We start from the raw sequence: 17,794 nt of genomic DNA, 5'->3' as shown, positions 1-17,794 counted from the left end.
ACAGCTAGGCATTGATTAGAAATATGCACCCAGAACCGCTCTTGGTTATGGGTGCATACAGCACATGGCAGGATCACTTTAACGGCATCTCATTTCAGTGACCGGCTCTCTAGATCGCTCGCCAGCAGCATCCATGCCCATGTCAGTGCATCCACTGAAAGATCCTCATGACGTTATAAGATCCAGTGTATCGATCAGCACCAGCGCCGCACCAAGCACTAGTGAAAGGTCTTGGTAGGGAGATCACTGAAAATCATCAGACATAGGTCACGGGTGGGGAATAGAGCGAGCGCGAGGGCAGGAGAGCTGAAAGTGCAATATCCCACCGTGAAGCACCTGCGGCTCATTGCATATGATTTCAAAGCTCGATTTCTCAAAACTGAAGTCTACATATCAAGGTATGGATTTAATCAGTATGACAGTCCCTATATATAAGTCATTAGCTTCAGGTATAAAATGCTCACGACTAGTTCCAAATTGGTTAATAACAACAAAAAAAAATAAGGTTGAAATAAAATGAAAAAAAAAAAAAAAAAGTCAACCAAGCGGTACTGTTGGGCAGAGTTTCCCAACTATCCCCACCAGTTTTATTGTGTCTAATACATGTTTTCGCTGACGTCACAGACAGGGACCGTGTCGATATTCATATAATGGTGTCAAATTTGTTACGGATTCGAAACTGCGTTCTTTAGACACAATAAGACGGATCTTGTATACACCACCAGCCCAGCATAAGTGGGTAAGTGCCTCTAAAGCCAGTAAAAACTTATCCTCCATCCCGCTATCCTTTATCTTCTAACCAAAAGGTAGCTGCCCTCAAACAATGGCGCACAGTGTGCAGCACACCCTTAGAGGGCGAGTGCAGTACCTTACTGTATCATATAGCATGTCTATTGCTAATAATTCTGGACATGAAGCGCTCCCCTCATCTTATTATATGTAGTTTTGCGCGAATAGTTGACTATTTGTACTCGCTATGCTGTTAGCGAGTATTGTCTGCTATTCGCATATTCGTTACGAGTAGCGGGCCCAATGTAAGTCAATGGGAAATACTCGCTAAGTAGCGAGTAACCCGAAAGCCGTACTGTTCGCTACTAGCACGAAAAGTACGGCTTTTGGGTTACTCACTACTTAGTGAGTATTTCCCATTGACTTACATTGCGCCCGCTACTTGTAACGAATATGCGAGTAGCGGACAGTACTCACTAACAGCATAGCGAGTACAAATAGTCAACTACTCGCTCAACACTAGCTATATGCAAAGAAAAATTCCCCTGTACAAGTTATGCTGAAAATGAATCAGTTCCATGTAGATCTGCTTTATAAGGATACAAGGTGGCAACATCATATGGACCTCTCAGCTCCAACGGCTAAAAAACAAAAATAGAAACATTCTAAATCCCGTTACGTTCACAAGTGTTTAAAGAGTATCCGTCATTTTACATTTTCATGTCAAAAATCAATAGTGCACAGGAAAATAATCAGCTTGGTAATATATCTTAGACATTTGCTTCTTTTGCTGCCAGAATTGATCAGTCATTATCAAAATAGTTACGGGCACAAGATGGTGCCATGGAACCTGGGCGGCACTAAAAAGGATGAAGACGAGGGCACGTGCAGATAAGAATGGGGCAGGGGATTTACATTTGAAGTGACACTCCAATGTTGAAAAAAAAAAAATCCAAGTGCTGGAGTACCGTAGTACTTTCAATAGGTAAAATTGCAAAGTGTTTGTATAAAAAAAAAAAAAAAAAAAACAACAAAACTTTGCTATAGACCTTGCAGGCATCTGGCCATCTTCGGTGCCACTGCGTCTATCTCATGCTTTCAGCCTTACTGGGGCGAACAATCCAGACCAGAGGTGCAGCCATGCTGCTGAGCGCAAGTCAGGAGACAGGGGAGGGCTCTTCAGATTGAGTCACTATGGAAAGTGCAAAGGGCACCCCTGATGATGCTGCATGAGGTAGTGAAACGTGTTGGGTCCATGATCCTTTCATCATCATCTTTTTTGTATACTTGTACGTTCCCTCGGCCTTATATGCTGGGATTTATGTATTGAAGCTTTACCTCCAGGATATACCATGCATTGTTCTTACTGCTCTTGTATATATTTGCTTATACCACTACATAATCATAGCTCTTATGTATTTTGCATTATCTATTTATTCGCTCATTTCTTTCCCCACGTGCAAGTGTTTTATCGGGACACACACACTAATATATTTATTATACACACACACACACACAGTATACAGTGTGTCCACCCATATCCTGTTCACCGCCATTAACTTGAGAACAGCGGCAGCTATAGGCATAGAAGTGGTGTCTAGGTATGGTAAAGTAGCCATGTGCTACGAATGACATCACCTATAGCGCCAACTGGTGGAAAACAACGGAGTTGGCATTTTTATCTCGAAAACAGAACGAGATAGAGAAAAAAAGTGAATTAAAAAGTTGTAGGACATCATCAATTCAATACGAATCGACACCTTGCATACAGAAATGCTATGATTAGAACGTGTAAAACTCACAAGCCTGCGGAGGTGAAGCGATACCTCATGGAGACCTTCCTACAAGTCATTGGGTATGGTGGCTGCGCGGAGTGGCCTCCGCTCACCTGACCTGACCCAATTGGACTTCTTTCTGTGAGGTCACATCAAACAGCAGGTGTATGCGACCCCTCCACCAACATTGCAGGACCTACGACGACATATCACAGATGCTTGTGCAAACGTGTCACCTACCATATTGCACAGCGTGCAGCAAGATACAGTATGCTGTCCAGAGTCCAAATGTGCATTTCAGCTGACGGTGGCCACTTTGAGCATCAAAGTTAAATGAGAGCCATATGCGTGCCCAGCATTCAATGTTTTGGGAGGGTCATGGGTTTCATATCATAGCATTTCTGTATGCAAGGCGTCGATTCATATTGAATTGATGATGCCCTACAACTTTGTACTTCACTTTTTTTTCTCTATCTCGTTACGTTTTCGAGATAAAAATGCTAACTCCGTTGTTTTCCACCAGGTGGCGCTATAGGTGGTTTCATTGCGTAGAGCATGACTACTTTACTATACCTAGACCCCACTTCTATGCCTATAGCTGCCGCCGTTCTCAAGTTAATGGCGGTGGACACTGTGTGTGTGTGTATGTAAATATCTACCTACCTACCTACACACACACACACACACACACACACACACACACACACACACACGAAAAGTTTGGACACACTTTCTCATCTCTAGAACAGCTATTAAGAGGAGACTTTGTGCAGCAGGCCTTCATGGTAAAATAGCTGCTAGGAAACCACTGCTAAGGACAGCCAACAAGCAGAAGAGACTTGTTTGGGCTAACAAACACACGGAATGGACATTAGACCAGTGGAAATCTGAGCTTAGGTCTGATGAGTCAAAATTTGAGATCTTTGGATCCAAACACCGTGTTTTTGTAGAAAAGGTGAACGGATGGACTCTACATGCCTGGTTTCCACCGTGAAGCATGGAGGAGGAGGTGTGATAGTATGGGGGTGCTTTGCTGGTGACACTGTTGGGGATTTATTCAAAATTGAAGGAATACTGAACGAGCATGGTTACCACAGCATCTTGCAGCGGCATGCTATTCCATCCGGTTTGCATTTAATTGGACCATCATTTATTTTTTAACAGGACAATGACCCCAAACACACCTCCAGGCTGTGTAAGGGCTATTTGACTAAGAAGGAGAGTGATGGGGTGCTACGCCAGATGACCTGGCCTCCACAGTCACCAGACCTGAACCCGAGATGGTTTGGGGTGAGCTGGACCGCAGAGGGAAGGCAAAAGGGCCAACAAGTGCTAAGCATCTCTGGGAACTCCTGCAAGACTGTTGGAAGACCATTTCCGGTGACTACCTCTTGAAGCTCATCAAGAGAATTCCAAGAGTGTGCAAAGCAGTAATCAAAGCAAAAGGTGGCTACTTTGAAGAACCTAGAATATAAGACATATTTTCAGTTGTTTCACACTTTAAGTATTTCATTACACATGTTTTAATTCAGTTTTGATGCCTTCAATGTGAATCTACAATTTTCAGAGCCCTGAAAATAAAGAAAACTTTTTGAATGAGGAGGTGTGTCCAAACTTTTGGTCTGTACTGTATAATAAATAAAGTAATACACACACACACACACACACACACACACACACACACACACCTACACCTATCTACCTAACGCATGATGATTTGGGGGATTATTTGATCTTTCTCCTCACTCATATGTCTTTTTTAATTGGCATTCATAGTAGTGTTTGCCAGTACTATTTTTCTATTTTTATTATATTTGGGTGTGAACTTATTTTCTGAGCAGCTTTCTATTTTTTTTTTTAATTTAGTCTAAACTCTTTTGCATAACTTTTTGTAGCACTCCTTATTTGCTCATTACATTATTGTATTTGTGGTGCGCACCACACAAATCTCGTGTCATCCTGAGAAGAGGTTAAGCTGCCGCAATTGGAGTGAGCTAGACGTGGGTGTCAGCTGCACAATACAACCGGCACCTGCACCATACAAGTGTATGGCGAATGTTGGAAAGGGTACAAAATTTTTAAGTGTTACAGAGACCCAAAATATACAGTATATCACAAAAGAGAGTACACCCTTCCTCACATTTTTTTGAGAGTATTTTATTATATCTTTTCATGGGGCAACACTGAAGATATAACACTGATACAATGTAAAGTCGTCCGTGTACAGCTTAATTTGGTGACCTCGAAATAACTCCATACACAGCCATTAATGTCTAAACTGCTGGCAATAAAAGAGTACACCCCTAACTGAAATTGGCCAAATTGTTATCAATTAGCCATTGTCCCTCCTGTGTTACAAGTTCTCAGGTGTGTTGAATTTGGTGTTATCGCTCACACATTCTCGCTTACTAATCAGTTGAGTTCAACATGGCTCCTCATGGCAAAAAATTCTGAGGATCTGGAAGAAAAGAAAAAAAAAAAATTGCTGCTCTACATAAAGATGGCCTAGGTTACAAGAAGATTGCCAACACCCTGACACTGAGCTGCAGCACAGTGGCCAAGACCATACAGTGGTTTGATAAGACAGGTTCCACTCAGAACAGGCCTCGCCATGGTCAGCCAAAGAAGTTGAGTGCATGTGCTCAACATCCAGAGGTTGTGTTTTCAAAAAAGATGTATGAGTGAGTGCTGCCAGTGTTGCTGCAGAGGTTACAGGGGTGGGAGGGTGTCAGCCTGCAGTGCTCACACCATACACCGCATCAAATTGGTCTGCATGGCTGTCATCCCAGAAAGAAGTCTTGTACAAGAAAGCCCGCAAACAGTTTGCCAAAGACAAGATGACTAAAGGCTGCTTTACACGCTGTGACAACGCTAGCGATGTCGCTAGTGATCGCACCCCACCCCCGTCGTGTGTGCATCACGGGCAAGTCGCTGCCCATGGCGAACAATATCGCTAGTACGCGTCACACGCACATACCTTCCTAACGGCGTCGCTGTGGCCGGCGAACAACCTCTTTTTTAAGGGGACGATTCGTGCGGCGTCACAGCGACATCACACAGCGGGCCACCAATAGAAGTGGAGGGGCGGAGAGCAGCCACATTCACGTCACTCCCACCTCATTGCCGGAGGACGCAGGTACGTTGTTGTTAGTAGTTCCCGGGGTGTTACACGTAGCGATGTGTGCTGCCTCAGGAATGATAACCTGCGTCCTAAAAGATCAACGATTTTTTGGAAAGGAACGACTTGTCAACAATCAACGATTTATGCCGCTTTATGGATAGTTAGCGGTCGCTCGTAGGCGTCACACACAACGTCGCTAACGAGGCCAAATGTGCGTCATGAATTCCGTGACCCCAGCGATAATCTCGTTAGCGATGTTGTTGCGTGTAGCGGGACCTTAACACTAGAACTACTGAGGTAGTCATTTTGATTACTTTGCACCATGTATTTCTATATAGGTGTCACGAGTCCAGTAGTTCTAGTGTTAAGGCCATGGATTACTGGCATCATATCCTATGGTCTTATGAGACCGAGATTAACTTATTTGGTTCAGATGGTGTTAAATGTGTGTGATGGAAACCAGGTGAGGAGTACAAAGACAAGTGTGTCTTGACTACAGTCAAGCATGGTGGTGGGCGTGTCATGGTTTCGGACTGCATGAATGGCCCACGGGGAGCTACATTTCATTGAGGGAACCATGAATGTCAACATAACGATACCACACAACTCTAAGACGTCCACTGCCATGCTAAAGAAACTGAGGGTAAAGGTGCTGGACTGGCCAAGCGTCTCCAGATCTAAACCCTATGGAGCATCTGTGGGGTATCCTCAAATGGAAAGTGGAGGAGTGCAAGGTCTCCATCATCCACCACTCACTTCTCCACCGCCATCGCCGTTTGATGCTGGATTTCTGTTCAGCGCTCATGACCCCAAAGTTTGGGTTATGCACACTATTAAGCTGGGTGTACGTGTCCTGGCTTGAAACTGAAGTAGTGCACATGACCCAAACTCTGGGATCATGCGCACTGTGCTGAAATCCAGCATCAAGTGGCGATGGCGGCGGAGAGGTGAGAGATCATCCTCTGACGCTGCGCATTCATTTGCATGTTAGCACACTCACAGGGACATACTAAAATGCTAATGGGGGCGACTAACAAGGGAAGCAACGCCCTAGGGACTAGTCCCCTCGCTCATTAGCATACGATATAAGATCTTTAGAAATACTTTTTCTAAAGATCTGTTTATATATGCTAGTGTATACAGGGACGGTTAAGCAGGGATTAGCAATATGCACCCAGAACTGCTTGTGGGTCTGGGTGCATATTTCACCTGACAGGTTCCCTTTAAGGCAGTGCTTTGAAATAATGGTGGCCACAATAAAATATTGTCACTTTGAGCACAATTTGGCCATTTTCACATATTGGTGTACTCACTTTTACTGGTTTAAACGGAGAAACATTAATTGCTGTGTGTTGAGTTATTTAGAAGCCACCAAACTTACACTGTTATACAATCTGTACACTGACTACTTTACATTGTATCAAAGTGTCATATCTACAGTGTTGTCCCATGAAAACATAAAATATTTACAAAAATGTGAGGGGTTTACTCACTTTTGTGATAGATTATACATGTTTTTATGATCACTGGTGATAACACTTTTTTTTTAGCCACGTGTCACTTATGTATAAATACAATATGTTGAAGTTCAAATAACCTTACATCCAATTTTTGTCATCACTGAGAACGGTGCCTTTATTCTCCCACTTGGAGAGGTTTTGTACTGCTTTGTTTTGTACTTATCACGGCATTGCTTTTTGCTGTAATGTACTTGCCCAAGGCTTTTGTGTAGAACAGTGGACCTTGACAATGCCCGCTTGTTGGTGATCAGGGACGTACATGCAAGTAATATTATAAGAATAGGCCAACATTAAGAGCACAGAAGTTCACTAAAAAGTTGGAAAGGATCGAGTATTCCATTCGGCGGAGATCACGCGCTGCAGTTTGACAGTAGTTTGCTGTAGATCCACTGAATAACATACTCCGGAGTGCACAGAATGGACGTGTCACATACAGTGAACTTACCTTCTCTGCACCACTAGATATAATAACATTCTGAAAGGAAGAAGAAAAACACGATCAGTACATAAACATGATACCAGAAATCAAACACTTTCTTCCTCGATTATACACCATAGTATGCTATGGTGTGTGGAACAATTCGTGCATCTGTGGCTTCTCACCAGTCTCATTCTTATGGCATATATAAACCTACAAAAATTCCCAAAGAAAAAAGGTAGGGTCCCAAAACCAAACATACAAAAAAAACCCTCAGTGACTACCACTGGATAAATACATAAATATAAATACGAGAAACCAGAAAAATAAATGATCAAATGCAAAAGTTTTTATTACAATCATAGTGAGCAAAATGACAGACTGTGAAAGCAACCAAGGTGGAAAAGATTGCCAGACACAAAACTGCACCAAATCAAGCCACCAGATGGCGATAGACACTGCTGGTCACAAGGTGCAATGTCACATACTAAAGCATAGGCTGGAGGGGGTGAAATGAAGGGAATTTTGTTACTTACCGTAAATTCCTTTTCTTCTAGCTCTTATTGGGAGACCCAGACGATTGGGTGTATAGCACTGCCTCCGGAGGCCACACAAAGCAATTACACTAAAAAGTGTAAGGCCCCTCCCCTTCTGGCTATACACCCCCAGTGGGATCACTGGCTCACCAGTTTTAGTGCAAAAGCAAGAAGGAGGAAAGCCAATAACTGGTTTAAACAAATTCTCTCCGAGTAACATCGGAGAACTGAAAACCGTTCAACATGAACAACATGTGTACCCGCAAACAAACCAACAATCCCGAAGGACAACAGGGCGGGTGCTGGGTCTCCCAATAAGAGCTAGAAGAAAAGGAATTTACGGTAAGTAACAAAATTCCCTTCTTCTTCGTCGCTCTATTGGGAGACCCAGACGATTGGGACGTCCAAAAGCTGTCCCTGGGTGGGTAAAGAAATACCTCATGTTAGAGCTGCAAGACAGCCCTCCCCTACGGGGAGGCAACTGCCGCCTGCAGGACTCTTCTACCTAGGCTGGCGTCCGCCGAAGCATAGGTATGCACCTGATAATGTTTGGTGAAAGTGTGCAGACTCGACCAGGTAGCTGCCTGGCACACCTGTTGAGCCGTAGCCTGGTGTCGTAATGCCCAGGATGCACCCACGGCTCTGGTAGAATGGGCCTTCAGCCCTGATGGAACTGGAAGCCCAGCAGAACGGTAGGCTTCAAGAATTGGTTCTTTGATCCATCGAGCCAGGGTGGCTTTAGAAGCCTGCGACCCTTTGTGCTTACCAGCGACAAGGACAAAGAGTGCATCCGAACGGCGCAAGGGCGCCGTGCGGGAAATGTAGATTCTGAGTGCTCTCACCAGATCTAACAAATGTAAATCCTTCTCATACCGATGAACTGCATGAGGACAAAACGAAGGCAAAGAGATATCCTGATTAAGATGAAAAGAGGATACCACCTTCGGGAGAAACTCCTGAATAGGACGCAGCACAACCTTGTCCTGGTGGAAGACCAGGAAGGGAGCCTTGGATGATAGTGCTGCTAGCTCAGACACTCTCCGAAGAGATGTGATCGCTACCAGAAAAGCCACTTTCTGTGATAGTCTAGAAAGTGAAACCTCCTTCAGAGGCTCGAAGGGCGGCTTCTGGAGGGCAACTAGTACCCTGTTCAGATCCCATGGATCTAACGGCTGCTTGTACGGGGATACGATATGGCAAACCCCCTGTAGGAACGTGCGCACCTTAGGAAGGCGTGCCAAACGCTTCTGAAAAAAGACGGATAGCGCCGAGACCTGACCTTTAAGGGAGCCGAGCGACAAACCTTTTTCTAACCCGGATTGCAGGAAAGAAAGAAAGGTAGGCAATGCAAATGGCCAGGGAGACACTCCCTGAGCAGAGCACCAGGATAAAAATATCCTCCACGTTCTGTGGTAGATCTTAGCGGACGTGGGCTTCCTAGCCTGTCTCATGGTGGCAACGACACCTTGGGACAATCCTGAAGACGTTAGGATCCAGGACTCAATGGCCACACAGTCAGGTTCAGGGCCGCAGAATTCCGATGGAAAAACGGCCCTTGGGACAGTAAGTCTGGTCGGTGTGGGAGTGCCCACGGTTGGCCGACCGTGAGCTGCCACAGATCCGGATACCACGCCCTCCTCGGCCAGTCTGGGGCGACAAGTATGACGCGGCTGCAATCGGATCTGATCTTGCGTAGCACTCTGGGCAAGAGTGCCAGAGGTGGAAACACATAAGGGAGCCGGAACTGCGACCAATCTTGCACTAGGGCGTCTGCCGCCAGCGCTCTGTGATCGCGAGACCGTGCCATGAAGGTTGGGACCTTGTTGTTGTGCCGTGACGCCATTAGGTCGACGTCCGGCACCCCCCAGCGGCGACAGATTTCCTGAAACACGTCTGGGTGAAGGGACCATTCCCCTGCGTCCATGCCCTGGCGACTGAGGAAGTCTGCTTCCCAGTTTTCTACGCCGGGGATGTGAACCGCAGATATGGTGGAGGCTGTGGCTTCCACCCACATCAGAATCCGTCGCACTTCCTGGAAGGCTTGCCGACTGCGTGTCCCCCCTTGGTGGTTGATGTATGCCACCGCTGTGGAGTTGTCCGACTGAATTCGGATCTGCCTTCCTTCCAGCCACTGCTGGAAGGCTAGTAGGGCGAGATACACTGCTCTGATTTCCAGAACATTGATCTGAAGGGTGGACTCCTGCTGAGACCACGTACCCTGAGCCCTGTGGTGGAGAAAGACTGCTCCCCACCCTGACAGACTCGCATCTGTCGTGACCACCGCCCAAGACGGTGGCAGGAAGGATCTTCCCTGTGATAATGAGGTGGGAAGAAGCCACCACTGCAGAGAGTCTTTGGCCGTCTGGGAAAGGGAGACTTTCCTGTCCAGGGATGTTGACTTCCCGTCCCATTGGCGGAGAATGTCCCATTGAAGTGGACGCAGATGAAACTGCGCAAACGGAACCGCCTCTATTGCCGCCACCATCTTCCCGAGGAAGTGCATGAGGCGTCTTAAGGAGTGCGGCTGACTTTGAAGGAGAGCCTGCACCCCAGTCTGTAGAGACCGCTGCTTGTCCAGCGGAAGCTTCACTATCGCTGATAGAGTATGAAACTCCATGCCAAGATACGTTAGTGATTGGGTCGGTGACAGATTTGACTTTGGGAAGTTGATGATCCACCCGAACGCCTGGAGAGTCTCCAGTGCAACATTCAGGCTGAGTTGGCATGCCTCTTGAGAGGGTGCCTTGACCAGTAGATCGTCCAAGTAAGGGATCACAGAGTGTCCGTGAGAGTGCAAGACTGCTACCACTGCCGCCATGATCTTGGTGAACACCCGAGGGGCTGTCGCCAGACCAAATGGCAGAGCTACGAACTGAAGATGGTCGTCTCCTATCACGAAGCGTAGAAAGCATTGGTGCTCTGTAGCAATCGGCACGTGGAGATAGGCATCTTTGATGTCTATTGATGCTAGGAAATCTCCTTGAGACATTGAGGCAATGACTGAGCGGAGGGATTCCATCCGGAACCGCCTGGCGTTCACATGCTTGTTGAGCAGTTTTAGGTCTAGAACAGGACGGAAGGAGCCGTCCTTTTTTGGAACCACAAAGAGATTGGAGTAAAATCCTCGCCCCCGTTCGTGAGGGGGGACAGGGATCACGACTCCTTCTGCTCTTAGAGAGTCCACCGCCTGCAGCAGGGCATCTGCTCGGTTGGGGTGTGGGGAGGTTCTGAAGAACCGAAGTGGAGGCCGAGAACTGAACTCGATTCTGTACCCGCGAGACAGAATGTCTGTTACCCACCGGTCTTTGACCTGTGACAGCCAAATGTCGCAAAAGCGGGAGAGCCTGCCACCGACCGAGGATGCGGAGGGAGGAGGCCGAAAGTCATGAGGTAGCCGCTTTGGAAGCGGTACCTCCATTTGTTTTCCTGGGGCGTGAGTGAGCCCGCCAGGAATCTGAGCTCCCTTGTTCTTTCTGAGTCCTTTTGGACGAGGAGAATTGGGCCTTGCCCGAGCCTCGAAAGGACCGAAACCTCGACTGCCACTTTTTCTGTTGAGGTTTACTTGCTCTGGGCTGTGGTAAGGAAGAGTCCTTACCCTTGGACTGTTTTATGATTTCAGCCAATGGCTCACCAAACAGTCTGTCTCTAGATAATGGCAAGCTGGTTAAGCATTTTTTGGAACCAGCATCTGCTTTCCAGTCCTTTAACCACAAGGCTCTGCGCAAAACCACAGAATTGGCGGACGCCATAGCGGTACGGCTCGTAGATTCTAGGACAGCATTGATAGCATAGGTCGCAAACGCAGACATTTGCGAAGTTAGGGACGCCACTTGCGGCACTGCTGGATGTATGAAAGCATCCACCTGTGCTAAACCAGCTGAAATAGCTTGGAGTGCCCACACGGCCGCGAATGCTGGAGCAAACGACGCGCCGATAGATTCATAGACAGATTTCAACCAAAGGTCCATCTGTCTGTCGTTGGCATCTTTAAGTGAAGCGCCATCCTCTACTGCGACTATGGATCTAGCCGCAAGCTTGGAAATTGGGGGATCCACCTTTGGACACTGGGTCCAGCGTTTGGCCACCTCAGAGGGAAAAGGATAACGGGTATCCTTAGAACGTTTAGAGAAACGTTTGTCTGGATGAGCGTCGTGTTTCTGGATCGATTCTCTGAAGTCAGAGTGGTCCAAAAAAGCACTTAATTTACGCTTGGGATATAGGAAATGGAACTTCTCCTGCTGTGCAGCTGCCTCCTCTGCAGAAGGGGCTGGGGGAGAAATATCCAACAGTCTATTAATTGCCGATATAAGGTCATTAACCATGGCGTCACCATCAGGGGCATCCAGATTGAGAGGGGCCTCAGGATTGGAATCCTGGTCACCGTCCTCAGTCTCATCACAGAGAGACTCTTGTCGCTGAGACCCTGAACAGTGTGAAGACGTGGAGGGTCTTTCCCAGCGAGCTCGCTTAGGCTGCCTGGGACTGTCATCTGAGTCAGAGACTTCAGCCTGTGATGCTTGAGATCCCCTTGAAGTACGGATTAGTTCCAACTGAGGGGGACCGGAGAGCATAGACACAGCAGTGTCCATGGTCTGAGTAACTGGCCTGGACTGCAAGGTCTCCAGTATCTTTAACATAGTCACAGACATTTTGTCAGCAAAAACTGCAAAGTCTGTCCCCGTCACCGGGGCAGGGTTCACAGGCGTCTCTGCCTGGGCTACCACCACATTAGGCTCTGGCTGACGGAGTGCCACTGGGACTGAACATTGCATACAATGTGAGTCTTTGGAGCCTGCCGGTAGATCAGCCCCACATGCTGTACAAACAGTGTACACAGCCTGTGCCTTGGCACCCTTGCGTTTTGCGGATGACATGTTGCTGCCTCCTCAGAGCAGTACAGAGTGTTCAGCCAAGAAGCGACCTTACAGTGCACTATATAAATATATATATATATATATGGTACCAAGAAAAAAGTACACTAATATAACACTGAGGCACTAGAGGGGCCAGCACTACTGTGCTGCTTACCACCCGCTTAGGAGCGGTGTGTGGACGCCAGAAATCCCTCTAGTCTGGGTCTCCCAGAGCCTGCTGCCTTTCCCCAGCCAGCCGCATGTGTAATGGCTGCCGGCGTCCTTGTGGAGAGGGGGGGCGGGCCCTGGGCGTACACCGACGAAGAGCGGGAAGTCTGCTTCCCCCTGTGCCTAGTGAGAGGGCTGGAGCATGTAAATAAAGCTCCAGCCCTCGGCGCTGTTAATTGAGCAGCGTCTCTCCCCTACCCTGATTGACAGGGTGGGGGCGGGAACGAAGCGGCACTAGGCCGCAGAAGCCGGGGGCTAAAGTTAGAAGCGCCGCCGCCGTAAAAGCGCGGTCGGCGCCAAGTCCCCGGCGCACTACAAGTCGCAGCTGCGTCGCCGCTCCAGGAGCGGTTGGCGCAGTAGTTCCTAACATGAAACGTCACTCAGCAAAGCTGCAGTGACCTAACCCCAGCGCACAGCGCTACTGTCCCCGGCGCACTATAACGCTCAGCAAGCCTGAGAGTGTCCGTGCCTGCCGGGGACACAGAGTACCTGAAAGTTGCAGGGCCTTGTCCCTGAACGGCACTCCCGCTCCAAATCCAGCAGGTTCTATGGGTCTGTGGATGGAGCCCGGCCCCAGGGCTTGGGGGCCGGCAAGATCCCACTTCCACAGAGCCCACCAGGGGATGTGGAAGGAAAACAGCATGTGGGCTCCAGCCTCTGTACCAGCAATAGGTACCTCAACCTTACAAGCACCAACCGCGGGTGAGAAGGGAGCATGCTGGGGGCCCCACATGGGCCCTCTTTTCTTCCATCCGATATAGCCAGCAGCTACTGCTGACTACAAACAGTGGAGCTATGCGTGGATGTCTGACCTCCTTCGCACAAAGCAGAAAACTGGTGAGCCAGTGATCCCACTGGGGGTGTATAGCCAGAAGGGGAGGGGCCTTACACTTTTTAGTGTAATTGCTTTGTGTGGCCTCCGGAGGCAGTGCTATACACCCAATCGTATGGGTCTCCCAATAGAGCGACGAAGAAATATAAATAATGAATAAATTACTCACTCACCCTCACACATCCTACCTCCCTAGAAAGCCATAATCAAATAAAAGGCATTGATATCATGAGACATGGTATACAGCAGGCAACCAACCAAGTCCGATGGCAGGGGCAGGAAGCCTCAACGCACGTTTCACCAAGCATGGCTTCGTCCGGAAGAGTTAAGGGGGTGACTGAGTAATTTATTCATTATTTATATATTTTACCCCCTCCCATCCAGCCTATGCTTTAGTATTCATTTTTCTGATCCCTCATTTATATTTATGTATTTATTTGTTATAGTCATTGAGGTTTTTATTTTCCCATTCTTATGGCATACCTGTGCTATGCCTTTAGATTACCCGCAGCAAGCCCACAATCACATGTTGTGGCACAGCAGGGCGTGAGTAGTGTAACTATGGTTATCAGTATGCCCTGCGCTGTAACAACAACGTGCAGTTCCCTGCTCCATCCTCCCTCTTACTTTCTGATCTATGGTCCACCATAGCATAAATCACTGTTCTAAGATACAATGAATGTCATTGCGGAAAGGACAAGGCTTTTGGGACTTGTGACGTGCCGCTGTGACATCAGCCAAGAAAAATCAAAATACCGCAGCATCACCCACAGCTGAACACCCAGAATACTATTTTTATGAAAGTTTATTACAATTATTTTAATGCTAGTGGGCAACTCCTGAAGTATTAATTTGATTCTGAAGTTCACTTTTTCTACCACTTCAGCAGTCAATTGCAATCTGCTGTCATTCTCCTGCTTTGAGAGCTTTTGTCTTACATAGTGTACAGCAAGTTTCCAGGCAACTCAGCCAGTCCGTAGTGCCTGTCCACACCAAATAAAAATCCAGATTAGATTAGAGGACAGATTAAACATTGCAAAGGACGTATGAATCAAACCGCATACAAGGTTATCCTGGAAAAACAGTTGCTTCCTTCTGCTCAGGCAATGTTCACCAACTCTGTTTTTTCCAGCAAGACCATTTGCCAAGCCACACAGCTAGGTCAATCAATTTTTGGATGAAGGACCTCCACATCAAAACCCTGTCATGGCCAGTCCAATCTCCAGACCTGAACCCCATTGAAAACCTCTGGAATGTAATCAAGAGGAAGATGGATAGTCACAAGCCAACAAAGAAGTACTTCAATTTTTGCACCAGGAGTGGCATAACGTCACCCAAAAGCAGTGTGAACTACTGGGGAAAGCAAGCCAAGACACATGAAAGCAGTGTTTAAAAATCATGGTTATTCCACAAAATATTGATTTCTGAACTCTTCCCGAGTTAAAACATTATTAGTGTTGTTGTTTCTAAATGATTATGAACTTGTTTTCTTTGCATTATTTGAGGTGTGAAAGCAATGCATTGTTTTATGTTATTTTGACCATTTCTCATTTTCAGAAAATAAATACAAAATTTATTGCTTGGAAATTCAGAGACGTTGTCAGTAGTTTATAAAATAAAAACAATTTATAGGTATGTTTTTGAGTAAAATGTAAAGAGAAAAATCAGAAACATGTCTTGGTCCAACGGACAAAGTATCAGACCCGGCCGATGCGCTCTACTCGCCATCTCTTCCCCTCTTGCCCTGACTTATCCTTCCTTTGCTATTTTTCGTGATCATACTGATTCTTCACCTTTCCTCTTTGGCTTATTATTCTTTGTGGTTCAAAACGACTATCCATGTATCATACCAATCATTTACATACTGTCTTGACGTTTGCGAATGTGTTGTGTCGCATAGACTTTGGTTTCGCATTGTCAGTTTTAACATGGATCCACGTTCCTTTAATGTATTCTTTAAAACTCAATAAAACTTTAAATTGGGAAAAAACAAAAAACGAAGAAAAAAAAAACTGAATTTATCAGCGGTCTTTTAATTTTTGCCAGAGTGTGTGTGTGTGTGTGTGTGTGTGTGTGTGTGTGTGTGTGTGTGTGTGTGTGTGTGTGTGTGTGTGTGTGTGTATATATATATATATATATATGTGTAAATATATCATGCATCTTTGGACAGTATGGAGTATCTGCTGTTTGTTACTCAGTGTGTATACCCCTCTGGTGATCCTAAGGATACTGTGATTCCTTTACAAGGTTTTGTACATAAAGGCCATTATGCCAACAATGAATTGCAGAAAGCTACAAAGTGTCTGAAAGAATTTTTGGCTTTAAAAGAAAAAAATCTGCAGGTTGTTATCCAAAATGTGCTCCAGGGTCTCATCCTCTAATTGGATCTAACAGTTTAAGATTGTTCTAGCCATGGCATTTTATTACTGTGCGCCTATGGTTTTCACCTGCTTCTAGAAATATCAGCATGATTGCATGACCATACGAGCCTAACACCGAAATGCATTTTAATAACATCTAAATGTGTTTCATCGGCCGGTCATTATTAAGTATCCACTGTGCAAACTGGATTTTCTAATTGTAGCAACTAAAGAGGAAAAAAATATTCTTCAGTTGGTTTACAGGCCGCTATTACACTGATTTGCAGGCTCAGATCTACATCAAGAGGATTCCCAGCCGCATTCTTCTCACAGATGCCACCGCTTAGGCACACGGTGGCATCTGTCACCCATTAGAATCTGCAATACACATAGGACAAGCGTCCATACTCAAATCCATTCAAACTACAATACTAGACAATGACTTACCTTCCCTTTGCAGATTTCCATTAAATTGATTGCGTTAGAAATCGTATACCGTCTGATAGAGGAATCTTTGATTGCAGGTGTGTAAATCAGCTCGAAAAAGATGCCTCTCTCGATGGCCTAGAACAGAACGCATTGTAATAAAAGGCACGAATATACATATGAAATACAATACTTATGATATTTTGTAGTAATAAACTATAGTTTTATTTTTTAAGCTCCAGGCAAGAGAACATTGAACTCCTGAGAAAACTTTTCATTTTTCAGTATTATTGCCATTATACAATTTATAAACATTATAACTGCATAATCCATTAAACGGGTTTTCCCACAAAGTAAATGTTATAGTTCAATTTAATCAATAGATCTTGGAATAACAGTAAGTTCCACAATTGGTTGTGTTAAAAAAAAAATGTTCCTGTGCTGAGCTAATGTTATATATGTGTCCCTGCTGTGTACTGTGTAATGTCTGTGTCTGACCGTACAGGAGCATGGTCTGATCATACCACATAATCCTCGGCAGGGGAGGACGCAGGAGAGTATACAGGCATTACAGTATGGCATCAGAGCTAGTTCTTTTTGTAAGGTAAAACATTTCATTGCCTGCTTTTTTTTTTTTTTTATAAATCTTACCTCAAAGAAAAAATAAATGTAGGCTACTATGCTGTCCTGTCTTTGTCATTTTTTCCTTCCTCCCCACCCAGCAGATGTGGTAGGATCAGACCATGCTCCTGTACAGTCAGACACGGCCATTACACAGTACATAGCAGGGGCACATATATAAGATTCTCAGCAAAGGAACATTTTATTTTTTTTTAAAACACATCAAAATTGTGGAACTTATTATTCCAAAATCTATAGATTAAAATGAACATTAAAATTAACTTCGTGGGAAAACCCCCTTTTAAAGGGAATCAGTCAGCAAGTTTTTGCTACCTCATCTGAGAGCAGCGTAAAGTAGACAAGACGATTCTGAAT

The 17,794-nt window shown here is 45.8% G+C and overlaps 1 protein-coding gene across 1 annotated transcript in view; it reads right to left on the bottom strand.

Annotated features, from left to right (window-relative positions):
• The window catches only part of RPP30 (ribonuclease P/MRP subunit p30), a 142,219-nt gene that overhangs the window by 4,516 nt on the left and 119,909 nt on the right, over positions 1 to 17,794 (bottom strand). Inside the window, exons 8-10 of the mRNA XM_075348752.1 lie at positions 16,820 to 16,936; positions 7,591 to 7,620; positions 1,333 to 1,370 (exon numbers count right to left, since the gene is read on the bottom strand). Of these exons, the coding sequence (XP_075204867.1) occupies positions 1,333 to 1,370; positions 7,591 to 7,620; positions 16,820 to 16,936 (185 nt within the window). The remainder of the gene's footprint in view (positions 1 to 1,332; positions 1,371 to 7,590; positions 7,621 to 16,819; positions 16,937 to 17,794) is intronic.

Source organism: Anomaloglossus baeobatrachus, chromosome 5, assembly GCF_048569485.1.
Source record: "Anomaloglossus baeobatrachus isolate aAnoBae1 chromosome 5, aAnoBae1.hap1, whole genome shotgun sequence".
Taxonomy (NCBI): domain Eukaryota; kingdom Metazoa; phylum Chordata; class Amphibia; order Anura; family Aromobatidae; genus Anomaloglossus; species Anomaloglossus baeobatrachus.
Note: the sequence above shows the minus strand (reverse complement) of the source record. Positions and strands in the feature narration are given on the sequence as shown.